The following is a 15,680-nucleotide window of genomic DNA, read 5'->3' as shown; positions in this document are numbered from 1 at the left end:
CAATATCCCCCCAAACTAGAAATCCCAGGATTCCACAACGTGGAGCCATGGTGGTTAAAGTGGTGTTGAACCAGGCTGCATCCACACTGTATCAATAGTAAAGCATCTTGGCACATTTTAATTGCAATGGCTCACTGGTGTGGAATGCTGGGATTTGTAGTTTTCTGTGTGGAACCAGAGAAACTCCTGACAGAGGAGGCCAAATGTCTCACCGACCAACAAATCCCAGTGGTGCAAACCTGGGGTGAGGTGAATCAAGCCAAGCTATGCCAAATGGCTGCATCCACACCGTGACAATATAAAGCAGTTTGACACTGCTGCAGCTGCCATGGCTCAATATCTCCCCAAACTAGAAATCCCAGGATTCCAAGCATGGAGCCATAGCAGTTAAAAGTGGTGTCAAACTGTTTTACTGCTGAAGTGTGGATAGTACCCTGGAAAAGTTACTTTACATTTCTTTTTTTGTATATGTATTTATAACTGCTACAAGGAAGACTAGAACTTGGAAGTCCTCTCTCTCTTTCTCTTTTTGACTGCATCTGCACTGCAGAAATAATCCAGTTTGACACTGCTTTAACTGCTATTGCTCAGTGCTGTAGGATTCTGGGATTTGTAGTTTGTGGTTGCACCAGAGCTCCCTGACATCTAACTAAACATCTCATGAAACTACAAATCCCAGCATTTCACAACATTGAGCCATGGCACTTAAAACAGTGTAAAACTGAAATATTTCTGCAGTGCAGATGAAGCCTCAGTGGGCATAAAAACTCTGTTGTTGTTGTTGTTATCATTATTATTATTATTATTAAAGCCTATGTCTATAGTGCTGTAAATCTGTTAAAAGGAGTTTCTTTTTTCAGAGGCCCTGGCTGCTGCCACACTGCAGAATTAATGCAGTTTGATACTGCTTTTACTGTCATGGCTCCATCTTATGAGACCCTGTGATTTATAGTTTGCTGAGACACCAGGAAGACAAGTATCCCACAAAGCTACAAATCCCAGAATCCCATAGCATGGAGCAGTTGGAGTGGTGTCAAATTGCATTAATTCTGCAACATAGATGCAGCCTGAGTTATGCCTCTATAGGATATAAATACAGTGGGCCCTTGGTATCTGCAGGGATTTGGTTCCAGGATCCTCCTTGCATGCCAAAATCTGTGGATGCTCAAGTCCCATTAAATTCAGTGGCATAGTCAAATGGTGTCCTGTGTATAAAATGGTAAAATCAAGGTTTGCTTTATGGACTTTATATATTTTGGGAATATTTTCAAGCCGTGGATACTTGAAACCGTGGATAAAGATTCCATGGCCAGGGGATGTACTAAAACAAATGACAAGACTTTCCCATATGAAAACCATACTTGCCCATAGAGAATCATTGGGGAATAGTTGCCCATAAGGAATTACCGGGGAATATTTGCTCATAGGAAATCATGCGGGAATACTTGCCCATAGAAAATAATTGGGGAATATTTGCCCATTGTGAAGCCATATGTGCCCATAGGAAATCATTGGAGAATACTTGCTATGGGCAAGTAGTTTCCAATTATTCTCTATGGGCAACTATGGTTTCTATATGGGCAAGTACTGTCATTTGTTTTAGTACGTCCCATGGCCAGCCATAGCCATTGAGAAGGATGATGTGATCTGACAGCCTACCATTCCCTTCTGGTTTTTAAGCAATATGTGTAACAGAGAGAGAGGAGCAGACAGTCTTTTTTCCAAAGGTAACTGGATGCCTGCATGCAGACTTTCTTTGGCTCAGCCATGGCAGTCCTTTCTCCTGACTCTTCCACTCTGCAAAAGAGGACAGCGTTGCATCTGGTACTCATCTTGATTCCACTTTGTCTTTTGCAGTAACTTATTCCAGATGTCTATTATCCTTTGAAAAGCCAGTCAAAACAAGCCTATTTATTCTGCCTCCCACTCAATCCAATTTCTTCTTCTTCTGGGTAATCTATCCTTATCATCTTGAACATTCCTCAGCTACTGAAATGCATGGCCAGCTTTTTTGGATGGCTGTTGTTCTTGTGTGCCTTCATTTTTGACTTATGGCAACCCTATCATGGGGTTTTCTTGGCAAGATCTGCTCAAAGGAGGTTTGCCATGGCCTTCCCCTGAGGCTGAGAGAGTGTGACTTGCCCAAGGTCCCCCAGTGGCTTTCATGGTCAAGCTGGGAATCGAACCCTGGCCTCCACAGTTGCAGTCCAGTGCTCAAACCACTATGCCAGGCTGGCTCTCTCAATAAAAACAACCCAAAACAAACCACCTTAACTCCCTTCTCCATCAGCTGCTGAAAACTCTTTATTACTAAATGATGAAATTTAATTAGTTTTAATAGGTGTCCATCTTGTTCTTTTGACTGATATGTGTTTAATGCATGCCTTTGTAACTGATGTTTGTCTGTTCATTTTTCCCCACCTCGATGCTTAGGGAGAGGTAGGTACAGATTCAACTACCCATGACTTGAAAATATTCCTCCAAAATATCAGTTCCAAAAAGCCAGCCTTGATTTTGCCATTTTATATAAGGGACACTCATTTTACTACCCATTGTATACCATGGGATTTGAGCATCCAGAGATTTTGGTATCCATGGGAGGTTCTGGATCCAAAGCCCAGCATGTTCACAGACCTGGTGTATTTGGCAAGAAGAAAGTAAGAAACCCACATCATGAAGTGCTCCTATCAAAACGTCAGTGGGCGTTATTAGAAACAAAAGGTCAAAAGTAGCTGTGAGGCAGAATGTGAATGTATCCGAGATTTCTATTCTGACAGCTTGACTGGGGAGTGGAGATTTTCTAATTCAGAAAATTGGGGTTTTAGAAAACCAGGATGTTTTTGTACATGCATAGATTACCTTACTGCATCTTTTCCCAATCTGGTCCCTCCATGGTACAGTGGGCCCTTGGGGTTTGGTTGCAGGACCCTCTGTGGGTACCAAAATCTGTCAAAGCTCAAGTCCCATTATACACAAGGCAATAGTAAAATGGTGTTCCTTATATCAAATGGTAAAATCAGTGTTTGCTATTTGCAAATTATATATTTTAAAAATTCAAGTCATGGATGCTTGAATCCATGGTGTGTGTGTGTGTGTGTGTGTATGGAGAGCTGACGGCGCGTGGAAGGAACCTCTCCTTGGCATCTTTTTTGAATGCACAACACAGTAAAGCTGTCAGAGATTCTGGGAGATGGAAGTCCGAAACATCTGAAGGATCAAAGTTTGGGAACCACTGATCTATAGCAACTTGGCACTGCAAAGAATAAACACAAACTTTAGGACAATGGTTCATTGGAGATAAATTCATTCTGTCTGACCTACCTTGCTGGGTTGGTATGTGGATAAAGTGAGGAGAGGCACACATGATGCCTTGAACTCACTGAAGGGTGATCTATTTGTAACTAATAAATGTTATTAAAAGGTACAAAGGAATCCTATAGATTGAGGGGGGAACGAGTATAAGATCTTCCAGATTAGATGACTTCATCAAATGCTTGTAGCATAATTTTACGTAGGAAAATGTGATTTTGACTGGATTGCACTGATGTGGGAGAGCTGTGTGTCTTCAAGTCATTTCCAATTTATGGCAATCCTAAGGCAAGTCTATCACGGGGTTTTCTTGACAAGATTCATTCAGAAGAGGTTTGCCATTGCCATCCTCTGAGGTTGAGAAGGTGTGACTTGGTCATCAGTGGGTTTCATGACTATGACTCTGGAGACCAGGGAATTGAACCCTGGTCTCCAGAGTCCTAGTCCAACTCAAACCACTACGTCACAATGTAGTGGGCGGTATTTCATAATGGAACCATAGCCATCCACACACGGTGCAGGCTGCGAGGAACATGGAATGCAGCAGTAAACTAACCACCAGTGGAAGGGCTACACACTAAATTTCTTTTCCTATATAGAGGGAACACTTAACAGTCCAAAGAGGAGCATTTAAAAATACAGCCAGCCCATTGTCAGAAGTGTCAGCCTACCATCCCACTCTGCATCATATACTGACTGGGTCAGTTTTCACCTTGGTAGTTTCCAACACTTTGGTTCTGATCCAGCATGCTTTTGTAGAATGATTCACTTGGGATTAGAGCAAACAGATACTAGGGAAAATGAAAATTTTGTACATTTAACAGAGGTTGTTTCATGCACAAAATTATTAAAAACATATTGTGTATGGAATCACCTTTGGGTTATGTGTGCAAGGCATATATGAAACATAAATGGTTTTTTGTGGGTTTTTTGGGCTATGTGGCCATGTTCTAGAAGAGTTTCTTCCTGACGTTTCGCCAGCATCTGTGGCTACCATCTTCAGACAATGCTTGCCTGGAAAGGAGTTGGGTAGAAACATAAATGGATTTCATGTTTAGACTTGGGTCCCATCTCCAAGATCTCATTATGTATATGCAAATATTCCAAAATTCAAAAAAGTCCAAAATCCAAATCACATCTGGCCCCACAGAGTTTAAACACTGGGCAACTTACAAAATAATGGACATGACTTCTGTTTGGCAAACTGCAACTGAACTAGAGGTCCAGTTGAGTTGAAAATTAGGATTATTTCTCCTGTGCCTTTTAGGGTGAAGCCAACTAAGTGCCTGATGTGGTCTTGCTGTGGGAATTAAGTCACACCTCCTTGAAATATGTTACTTACTCCAAACCAGGTTTACTTCTAAGTAAGTTAATGTCATGGATGTGATAAAAATTTAGCAACCAGTATTTAATAGTTAAATGATTCATGTTTTTAATTGCATCAAAGGAAAAAATGCCTATTAAAATGTACAACTTTTGGCATGGGACCAAAACAAAACAAAACAACCTATTTTTAGTACTGATGAAATGTACAGCCTCTCAAAATTATAGAAAGTTAACAAATTCACTATCAGTACTAGAGTTACATATTTCCCTCCCAGTTATCATACCCACTTAGCATAGGGGTATTTTTTGCTGAAAAAAAGTCATTATTCCATACAAAACGTTTGTGTATACTGAAGTACAGGAAGAAAATTCAGTACGTCTGGATTAAAAAGTCCTCATAGACAGATAATTTAGACACTTTAGTGTCAGTTCAGTAATGGACACTGAAAATGAATTCACACATCTCCCTTTGATTTATAGCTTCAGTATAAAATCTGACAATGGAAACCCAATGTTGGATATGGTGGGAAAATCCAACAACTAAATTCATGTCCAGTGTTTAAGGGTTAGCAGATACAACGATTAAATGCATCAAAAGGGCTTTTTAAAGATCTGCTTTTACAAATACTATAATATTATTGGCATGGATACAAAATTGAAATGGAAAAGCCTGATTTCATTTTTGGAGTTTTGCATAAACATGTTTAATTTGTTCAAGAAAGAGCTAGTGCTAGCCCCTGAACCTAAGTATTTTATACATAACCGACCTTGCATCTCCTGTGAAGTAGAGCAAGGTACAATGGGAAACAGTAATAGCCAGGAGAGGATCTCCACCCTAACTATCTGTATCAATCTAGGTATGTGTACAGGCTTATATGATGTACGTACAAGATACCAATGAACTGATACCGTATAGTTTAAGGTAAGCTTTTAAGGTTAACTCTGTAGAATGCAGACTTCTCACAGTACTTTTCTTCACAGCTTCATGGTTGTCAGGCCAGCATATTTTTTCAGAGCAGGCCAACAGATTATTTTGGTACAGCAGACCCTCTCTCTCTCAAAACACAAGGTTACCAGCACATCCAAAATCGTATCAATACAATGTCATAGACCAGAAAGAGAGCATAAAAATTATGCTTATCTCACTAAATATCTTTTAATTTTACTTTGAGTAAGGACAAGGGCAGTTTCATATGTTAAAATAACAACAACAACAACAATAATAGTAATAATAAAAAAACTAGTTGAGTACAATTGACATTTTCAACAGGATGCTTTCAGCTGTATCTGCTGCTTTCACTGGGGCTTCGGTTGTTTGAATAACTGCGGTCACTTTCACTGTCAGAGCCGTAGGATCTAGAAGAAAAGCCAAGACACACATAAAAATGTAAACTTCTTAAGTATTACTTTCACTTTACAGACATGCAACAATCTTCACTGCAAGCAGAATACCACATATAAGGGGGAAAAGTTACATGTAAGTCTCATTTTACTTTACCTTCATTTACAATGTTTCAAATGCAGATAATTTCTCAAGAAATAAAGTGTCACTCAAAATGCATAGCTATCTCAGAATAGCTGTGCGCTTGAGTGTGACCAGAGGGAGAGATATGGAGTTTTGGTATAAGAATAGCTGACTGGACTGGGTTTCTTCTCCTTGCCCAGGGTGGGGGAGTGGGGAAAGGCAGAAATTAACTGGAGTCCTGGCACTGCCAAAAGGAAGGCATTTCCTTGCCCTGCTTAAAGGGTGCATGATGGAGAAGAAGAAACTGGAAACTTGGTGTTATGGTGTGGCTGAAATAAAAGGTGTTCTCTATCTACTTAGGCATGGGACTCATGATGGGGAGAGATCATGTGGGTAACAGTAACAATGCCAAAAGTAGCTCTGATAAATATGCTGCAGTAAGAATTCTGTTTTTGTTTTTTTAAAGAATGTAATGCAGTTGGTTACTGTACAGGAGATATGCTGCCTCTTCTCCTGCTGTGTCTTCTGCACCTGTCACAGAAGATGCAGCAGGAGATGTGCTGCCCCCCCCCTCCCTCCTGATGTGCTTTTGTCCACCTAGGAAGCTTGCTAGAAAAAGGACAGCAGACGATCACAGTTCTTACCAGTTGCTCTCTGTCAGTGTGCTCCTCTAAAGAGAAACCATTATCTAATGGCAGCTAGTTCGCACACCAGCCAAGCTCCCTTAGAATCAGCATTTGGTGCCTCTTCTGAAGATCATCTGTACATCAAGCCCTTGGTATCTGCTGAGGTTTGGTTTCAGAATTCCCCATGGACACCAAAATCTGTGGACGCTCAAGTCCCATTATATACAATGGTGTAATAAAATGGTGTCCCTTATATAAAACGGCAAAATCAAGGTTTGCTTTTGGAATATGCATATAGGTTTATGAATATTTTCAAGCTGTGGATGGTTGATTCTGTGGACACAGAGGAATGATTGTACATTTCTCCAATCTGGAAAAGGCGAGTACTAATGTTTTATGCTTTAAACCTCTTCAGAATTAGTGGTGGGTTGAGTCCAATTGCTAATTTGCAGCTCCTTTAGCTCCACTGGAATGCATCCCCCCCTCCAATGCTTCTCATTTATACCAGTCTCACTTTATATCACAAGTCCAGAAACACATCCCTGACATAAAGTGAAGCCTGCTTGTACCTGCTGTTACAAGAACATTAAGCTGAACAGAATCTAGTGCAGTGGACTAATTCACTACCCCCCATCCCACTTGTGTCTTTTACAATTTAAAGTTGCCACTCAATTTACTGGGCAGCCAAGAAACTACTCTGATTAAAATAGTCAGAACCAAAACTTTTTTAAAAATACGGTAGATCTGAGAAAGGACAAACTTTTAACGTATCTGTGATATGTCTGAATTAGTGTCGTTGCAAGTGCCACTGACAATGGTATTCTAGCCTCTCATTTCTCTATTTCTCTTGTCTATTACTGTCTCACAATATAATGTAAACCTGGCAGCAGTGAAGAATGTGCATGTGCCTTTGGAAAGTTTTCTTTTTTTTTTGTACCATTTTTTATTGATAAAAGACAAACATACATAGTCATAATAACATAACACAACATATACAACATCCACCATCACATCCTACTACAAATAAATCCTAATCACTAACCACATCTAAGTTTTCATAAGTTTTAAACAGCCCTGAGTTCTCACATAGGGAAGGTTGCGGTATAAATTCATTTGAACAAGTACAATGTACCTACCTGGACCGTCGATCATAACTGCGGGATCTGTGATAACTATCACTCCTTTTGCTTCTGCTTCGACTACGACTCCTGCTGTAATAACTGTCATAGGTGTAAGATCTGCTTTTATGGGTTAAAAAAAAAGGTAACTGATTATCTGGTTTAACCATGGTTAAATTCAATGTTACTCTCAACTGGAGTACACATATTGAAATCAGAACATCTATGTTACCACTCCCATAAACCCAGTGGGGCTACTGTTGTTAGAACCAGCATAGTATTGCAGTTTGAGCATTGGGACTATGATGCTAGTGACCAGGATTCGAATCCATGCTCGACAGGTTACACCATCTCAATCTCAGAAAAAGGCAAAGGCAAACAAACCCTCTCTTGCCAAGAATAAAAGTTTGGCCTTAGGGTCACTGTAAGTCAAAAATGCCTTGAAGGCACACAACAAACTGAAGTTGGGACTAACATTAGATTTAGCAGAATCATAAAGCTAATAATTTTTATTTGGGAAAATAATCCTTCAAAATTATTTCATTACTTGCTCTATTTTTGGTAAAACAGAGCCTCATTTACTTATCGGAAAATACATTTATTATTTCATTTCTTTCATTTATATGCTGTCTTTTTCCTGGAGTGGTACCAAAGGCAGTTCATAACTTAACAACACAATTTTAAAAACAATTAAAATCATCACATTTAAAACAGTAAAATTTAAAAGCATACAAAAGCTTAAAATATGCACACACTGCAATAAGAAGCCTCCCTGGGAGTGATTACATCTTAAAAGTCTGCTTTAAAAAAAGATCTTTGCCAGCCAGTGAAAGGAAAACAGGAAGGGCACAGTCTAGCCTTCCGCAGAAGGGAGTTCCAGTGGGTGGTGGGAGAAGCCACTGAGAAGGCTTGCTCTTGTGTTCTCACCAAGCGAGCTTGAGGAATGAAGAGAAAGCCTTCTCCTATAGATCTTAGAACTCTGGCAAATTTGTATGAGGAAATACAATGTTTCAAATAGTCTGGACCTAAGTTGTAAAGGGCTTTAAAGGCCACAACATTGGTTTTTTCTAAAATCCTGTTCAATTCAGTTAACATTTCCAGCATATACCACCACAGGCTGGAAACTTGAAGAGTTACTAAATTATGTTTCAGTATATTGCTTACATGTTGCTGTTAAAAATATGTTACATATCCTGGACATTTTCAATAGTGATCTCTTTCACAGCATACCTGGATCGACTACGGTGGTCGTAGGAACTGCTTCTGGACCGGCTTCTGCTATAGGTTCGACTAATAAAATAGGAAGAAAATGACATGATCATTTTTACACTCATGCTGCAAATGTTTTTTAAAACATTTCAAAAAAAAATCCTAATATTCCATTTATCATACATTAGAGACAGTCACAATTATTCCCCCGAGTGACAAACTTATCTCAAAAAAAATAACTAACTAATTTATAAATCGTAAGTGATCACTCAGCCTACAAAGCATCTTGGCTATGAGAGCACCCTATGTTTCAAGATGATATTTTGCAATGATGCCCACACAACTCTCCAGGACCATCCTTCATTCCTTCCCCTTTGTAAGTACTTGCCTATGACTTCTGCAAGAGTTATAGGAACTGCTACGACTTCTTGAGCGGCCCCTGCTGTACCACCCTCGGCTCCGGCTTCGTGTGTAGCTCCGTGACCTATAAATTTTGAGCATATGTATTGAAAAGCTATGAAAAATGGAGAAACACTGAGAGGCACTAAGTTTTTAAGGTGATAAATGGTGAGAGCCAGCTAGAGTCAAAGCAGTTAACATGCATTAAGAGGAATTCAGAGACACACTCTCAGTGCAATGCTTTTCTGAAATGGCTCTGCCTATTTATAAGCTTTACCCACCTATATGAGGAAGTAGAGCTTGATAGACTTCTTGAGTGACTGTAAGAAAGGGATCTTGTTCTGTGCCTGGATTTAGGTTCCGACTTGCTCCTTGACCGGCTGCGGCTTCGTGATTGGCTGTTTTCTCGTGTTGCTGAATCCTCCTCGCTGGAGCTCTCGTGGTTTCTTGGTCTCCGATTAAGCCGGGCAGTCTTTCTTACTTCATCAAACAGAGAGCCTGGTCTAATTTTGTTTTTACTTTTGATTTCTATCCTTAAACCTTGTGGTTTCGATTCAGAAGACGAGGGCTGATTTTTGGGTTCTGAAGAACTGCTAGAAGCAACTGCAGTGGCCAACTGAAGATTCCCTACACCCTGTAATGGCTTCCATTTATTATCCACTGTGCTGCTTTGGGCACTATCAACCATTTCGGTTTTCTGTCTACTTTCTACAGCAAGAACTGCTGTGGTGGGCTTAGGTTTTTGTTTCTCTTTTTCTTTGTTGTCTTTGTCTTCTTTGGCATCAGTAGATTCTTTACCATTGAGTCTTTGCATTCTACCTTCTGCTTCAGAATTGTTGGGTACATCTGTATTCTTACTAACTTTAATGTCCCGAAGGTGTATCTTCAGACTAACAGGGGAAGATTCCACATCAACCTTTAAAGGTGAATTATGTTCTGGAGTACAGATCTCCATGTCATCCATCTGGGTGACATCTACCTCGTTTTCACTCACCATTGCTCTATCAGGAGTTCCCGATGCATCAATGTTTTTATCTGGATTTGGAACCTGAGTTGAAGTAGATTGTTCCCCATTACTTGTACTAGGCTGGCTAGCAGGTGATGTATGCCCTACAGCTTTATCCAACAATGTATTCTGTTCATGGAGCTTTTCATCTTCTCTTGGTTGGTCTTTGACCATCTTATCATTTTCACAATCCTGTTCTTGGTTTTTATCTTTAGGACCAGTTGCAACTTGTTTTTCTCTTTCATCTTTTGCTTCTGGCCTTACAACAACATCATCTTCCTCCTCTTCCTCCTCGCCAAACTCCAGGGGAGGCTGCCAATGAAATGTTTCCTTTTGCTTTTGAGGCTTATGCTTCTTGTCTTTTTTACCCTTGGACTTCTCTTTAGCTTTTTTGGAATGTGTTTTTTTCAGGTTCTTTTTGGAGCCATGCTTTTGTTTTCTGGATTTCCCTCTGGCACCTGAAGTAGAATGGGAACTCTCCGTCTCTGAAAGGGAAGACAGCTTATTTGTCTTCGATACAACAGAAGAAGAATCTAATCTTGTCTTACGTTTGGCAAGGCTGAGATCTGTGTCTGAATCTGATGAGGCTTCGCCTTCCTCCTTGCTAGAAGACAATCTTGAACCTTCTTTACTGTTTCTGACTTTACCACCTTCTGAATTTGATTCAGAGTCCCACTTACTGCCAGCACGTGTTTTCCTTTTCGATTTCCTACCCCTTCTTGGAGACTCAGATTTCGCCTTCAAAACACTTTTTTTGGAATGGTCACTGCTCCAATCAGATCTAGTCTTCTTTTCATGTTCGTCATAAACCGAGCAGCTTTTATTTCGTTTTCGATTAGCTTTTTTGGACTGTAATTGCCCCTTTTCTTGAGTTGACTGTGGTTTTACCAACTGCTCACTGTCTGTGGAGAAATCTGAAGATCTGCTTACACTATCCCTGTGCTTCTGAGAACTTGTGTCTTTTGCATATGGAAGTGTACTTTCAGAACTACTTTGCCTTTTCTTTTCCAACTGTAAATGTCTCTCCCTGTACTCAGATTTTATTTTGCTTTTCGGTCTGTCATCCTCACTTAAAGAAAAGTAAGACGATGACCCACTGTAGCATGACTGGTCACTGGGAAATTTATTCACTGAATGGGATCTAAGTGTTGATCGAGACCTTGAACTGGACAGACTTCTCGATCTGGAGTATGACTTGGAGTAGGATCTACTTCGAGTTGTCCTGCTCCTAGATCTTCGCCAACTACCTGAGCTCCTCTCACTCCGATTTTTGGAATAGTCACTGTGCTCACTATCTGAACTCTTTTCTCGCTTATGATATGAAGAGGATGGGCCAGCATCTTTGGCACTTACTAAATTGTAAGTTGTTTGAGTGGGTAGTATGTGAGTAGTCTTTGCTTTCATTTCCTGAATGCGCTCATAGGACGGTTTCCATGGCTTTTGCCCAGGTTTCCATCTAGAAGGTGGAGGGCTGTCACTTAGGGGTATAACTGGAATGCTTTCAGTAACAACAGGCTGTATCACAACCTTATCATTCTGTGGCAGTGCTGTTCTTACAGGTTCTACCTTAACTGGCTTACTCTCATTTAAACGAGTGGCAACATTTTTGGGTGGAGTGGATGTTATCTTTAGATGATCAGAGGCAGAACTAGATCTGGATCTAGATCTGGATCTGCTCCTAGACTGAGAAGACTTATTAGCTGTTCTTGATCTAGAACTTCTTCTGGAATAAGATCTGGACCTGGATCTGGACCTGTAATATGATTGGGAATCTCTGCTTGACAGGGACAAAGAACTCTGCTTATCTCTGTCTGATTTAGACCAGCCTCTTCTAGAGGACTCGCCCCTTGAAGTCAGTGAAGAAGAGTGAGAGCCCCTCTCGCGATCATAAGGTGATTTTGTCTTTCTAGTAGAGGAACGAGAAGATTCCATATCTGACGAAGGAGATAATTTTTTCTTTTTAATTTGCTTGCGCTTCTTCAAATGCTTTTGCTTTTTTGCTTTCTTTTTGTGCTTTGTTTTTTTCTCTTTCCGGTGCTTTCTGTGGTGGCTGCCATATTTGGCACTGCTTAGATCCGAATAGCCATTTTGGGACCAAGATCTTGATCGCTGCGACAGACTTCTTTCATCCCATTTTCCTGGATCACTCAACCTAAAAAACAAGTTTTTAAAAAAGAATGGATATTCCCTTAAATTTACTTCTTTATTTTTCTTAAAAGCAAGTATTGGTGTCAGACACTATGTAGCATGGTCCTGAAGAAGTGACGATAGCTCAGTGAAGTGGAAGATGATTGGAAATAGTGGGTTAGTACAGGTATCTTACTAAAAAAACAAGTTCCATGACACTTAAGAGACTCTATAAGCAGACTGATTTCTCTACATCAAGTACAAAGAAACTGAAGAACTATATCTGAGTGGCTAAAAGAAGGTTTTACAGTCTGTATGCCTCAAAAGGCATGTCCGGCTTCAATGTAACATGCATTCACAAGATGACCAACTGCTCCTAGACTGAGAAGACTTTTTTTCATGGGTTAGCCAAAGAAACTGGTTAAAGATGATCCAGTGATTTGATTTCAATACTCAGAAACTTAGCTTCAGAGCAACTTAGCTAGATAATCATTCAAATATAGTGTCCCTTCACATTCACTTGGGTTAGGGGTGAAGGACCCCCATGAATGTGGAAAACCCACAAATAAAAAAAACACTATTCTTTTTACCTGAGAGAACATCTCTCTAGGAATCTCCAGGTCTTCCAATGCAACTCTCTATGATCAACATCTGCCAAAAGCTGATCATAGAATCATGCTGGAGAACCTATAAATGCCTAGAAATGTTTTCTCTAGGAAATTCTTCGTTCTCCAGCACAATCCTATGGTCAACTTCTGGCAGAGTTGCGCTGAAGACCTAGAAATTTCTAGAGAGAACATATTAATCAAAACTGCGAATAATCAAATCTGCAAAAGTCAAAGCCACAAATGTGGAGGGCCAACTGTAGAGTTTGTGTATTAATATGCATCTGTGGAAATCATTCTAAAAATTGCTCTCATATATTAATAAAAACCCAATGCACCCTGATCACCACCCATCAGATTCTTTTAAACATTTTCTCTATGGCTCATGGTAAGTACTTGTAGACTGCAAGTAAATATTTCATGAAACTGGTTTTGAGGGGTAAATTCAGCAGATGGTTCTGAAACAATAAACATTTCTGTTTCACTTTGGAATGTTTTTTTAAACCATGCATACCATGCTGCTTTATAACACAGTAGCCAAACTGCTTTATTTTTTATTGAGTTTCTGCACAAGAGTTCAGCAAACTAATTTCTAAAATTAAAATATACATTTCAGTGTGTTTCACAGAGCTTGCTAAGACTGAATCAAGAGGATTGAAATGACAATCTAAAGCTTCCTCCTAACTTTTCCCTGCTCACTCAGTCACAAGCTCTTACTTGTACCTCTCTAAAATTAAATCATGCACAATAAAACACAGTTAATATATATACTCAATACACATCTTATGGGATCTGTAGTTTAAATAACAGCCCCCCCCTACACTGACATGTATAAAGGAAACTTTCTACAAGACAGGTGTCATTTAAGAGAGTTTCATACACTCTAAAGTCTTACTTGTCTCCTTTACTCCATTTTTCTCCACTGGGTGGCCTGTAGGCTCTTAATCTCTGCATTTCCTCTTTCCAGTGTGGAGGTGTTTCACTGCTCCCATCATTACCAGATTCTGAACATGAGCGAGAATGAGGGGGCGTATGGTATCGCTAAGAAAATATAACAGTACAGTATTACAGAAAATCCATCACCTGTGCAGGCATACAATCATCAACTAAGTCTCATCTATAATAAAAACAAAACTACTTGGGAGGTGACTGCAGGCTAGATATACTCTGCAGGTACAATTTTATACTATGCAGAAGTTAAAAACTATTAATAAACAGCCCATCACATGAAAGGCCCTTTGCCCAGGGCAATCAACCCTCCAAGGATCTGCTGAAACAAAAATGTCTTCAACTGTCCATGAAAGGATAGCAAGAAGGGTGCCAATCTAACCTCTCCAGGAAAGGAGTTCCAGAGCTTGGGAGGAACTAGGGAGAAGGCCCTCTCCTAAATTTCTGCCAGATATGCCTGTGAGAGTGGTGGAACAAAGAGTAGAGCCTCCCCACAAGATTTCAAGACACATGAAGGCTCATACAGAGAGATAGGGCTCTTCAGATAATCCAAACCTGATCTGTTTAGGGCTTTGCAGGTCATAACCAGTACTCTGAATTGTGCCTGGAAACAGACTGGTAGCCAATAAAACATTGCAACAAAGGAGTTGTGTGCTTTCTGTAGCAAACTATGGTTAACAATCTGGCTGAAGCTCTTTGGACCAGCTGAAGTTTTCAAACACTCTTCTTCAAAGGCAACTAGACACAAAAGGTGTTAATCCAAACAGGACTATTGGGATTAATCCAGTCCCAAAGAACTATAACCTCCTGTATTCTGGGTTTAGCTCCTCCTATTTGCTCCTGTAGGCAGGGACAATAAACAAAAGACCGGCCCCTATATAGGGAGGAGCTAGTCCCCCTGAGCCCCAGTCTTGTTCCTGCCTATGCTCCTAGCAGGATGTGTCTCTTCGAGCCAGCAAGGTTTTTCCTTCTCCGAAAGCGGTTTGTGAGTTTTCTTGGCCTTCCCTTCTCCTCTCTCCTGCCTTTCCCCCCTTCTTTGGTGGTGGCTATGGCAGAGGACCCCAAGAGCACTGGCTAAGGGTCATCCTTAGCTCAGGCTTCCCTAGCTCAGGGTCTGCCAGCTCAACAGAGGGAGACTCATTGGGATGTGTTTTCTGTTGCTCTGCAGCTTCTTCACTACTGCCACTCCAGTCCTTTTATTCTCTTCATTTCTCTTGCTGCCTTGGGAGCATGAAGAAGGACTTAATGTGGCAAGGGCTCCCAGGATTGGAGAAAGGTCTTGGCTTTGCCAATGACTCTCCCTCTCCTCCAGAGCTGCCCCCTATCATGGAACTCTGCAGCAAGAGAAAACTCAGGCATGTGAATGGAGATGCTGCACAGTTCCACCAAAAGCTAGGATATGGCACTGGTCTTCCAACTAAAGCTCTGGCTTAGATGGTCTTTTCAAATTCACACCCTTTTAAAAAAATTCTTCAGTATTTTGTGCCATCTTTCTCATCTCTGATATGTAAAAGTTCTATAAACTTCAAATGAATAAAGATG

At 40.4% G+C, this 15,680-nt stretch overlaps 1 protein-coding gene across 9 annotated transcripts in view; it reads right to left on the bottom strand.

Moving 5' to 3' along the window:
- Positions 1 to 4,716: 4,716 nt before the first annotated feature.
- Positions 4,717 to 15,680, bottom strand: part of NKTR (natural killer cell triggering receptor) — a 37,981-nt gene continuing 27,017 nt past the window's right edge. For 6 of the 9 annotated variants that reach the window (XM_089533724.1, XM_089533727.1, XM_089533725.1 and 3 more), the window contains 6 exons: positions 14,086 to 14,231; positions 9,734 to 12,610; positions 9,442 to 9,537; positions 9,075 to 9,134; positions 7,863 to 7,967; positions 4,717 to 5,991 (listed from right to left, as the gene is read on the bottom strand). In XM_089533724.1, coding sequence (XP_089389850.1) covers positions 5,913 to 5,991; positions 7,863 to 7,967; positions 9,075 to 9,134; positions 9,442 to 9,537; positions 9,734 to 12,610; positions 14,086 to 14,231 — 3,363 coding nt within the window. In that variant the 3' untranslated portion in view covers positions 4,717 to 5,912. The remainder of the gene's footprint in view (positions 5,992 to 7,862; positions 7,968 to 9,074; positions 9,135 to 9,441; positions 9,538 to 9,733; positions 12,611 to 14,085; positions 14,232 to 15,680) is intronic. The other 3 variants (XM_089533726.1, XM_089533728.1, XM_089533733.1) reach the window with 2 other exon arrangements.

This window comes from Sceloporus occidentalis, unplaced genomic scaffold (assembly GCF_023333645.1).
Source record: "Sceloporus occidentalis isolate IW3139 unplaced genomic scaffold, rSceOcc1.0.p SCAF_7, whole genome shotgun sequence".
Taxonomy (NCBI): Eukaryota; Metazoa; Chordata; class Lepidosauria; order Squamata; family Phrynosomatidae; genus Sceloporus; species Sceloporus occidentalis.
Note: the sequence above shows the minus strand (reverse complement) of the source record. Positions and strands in the feature narration are given on the sequence as shown.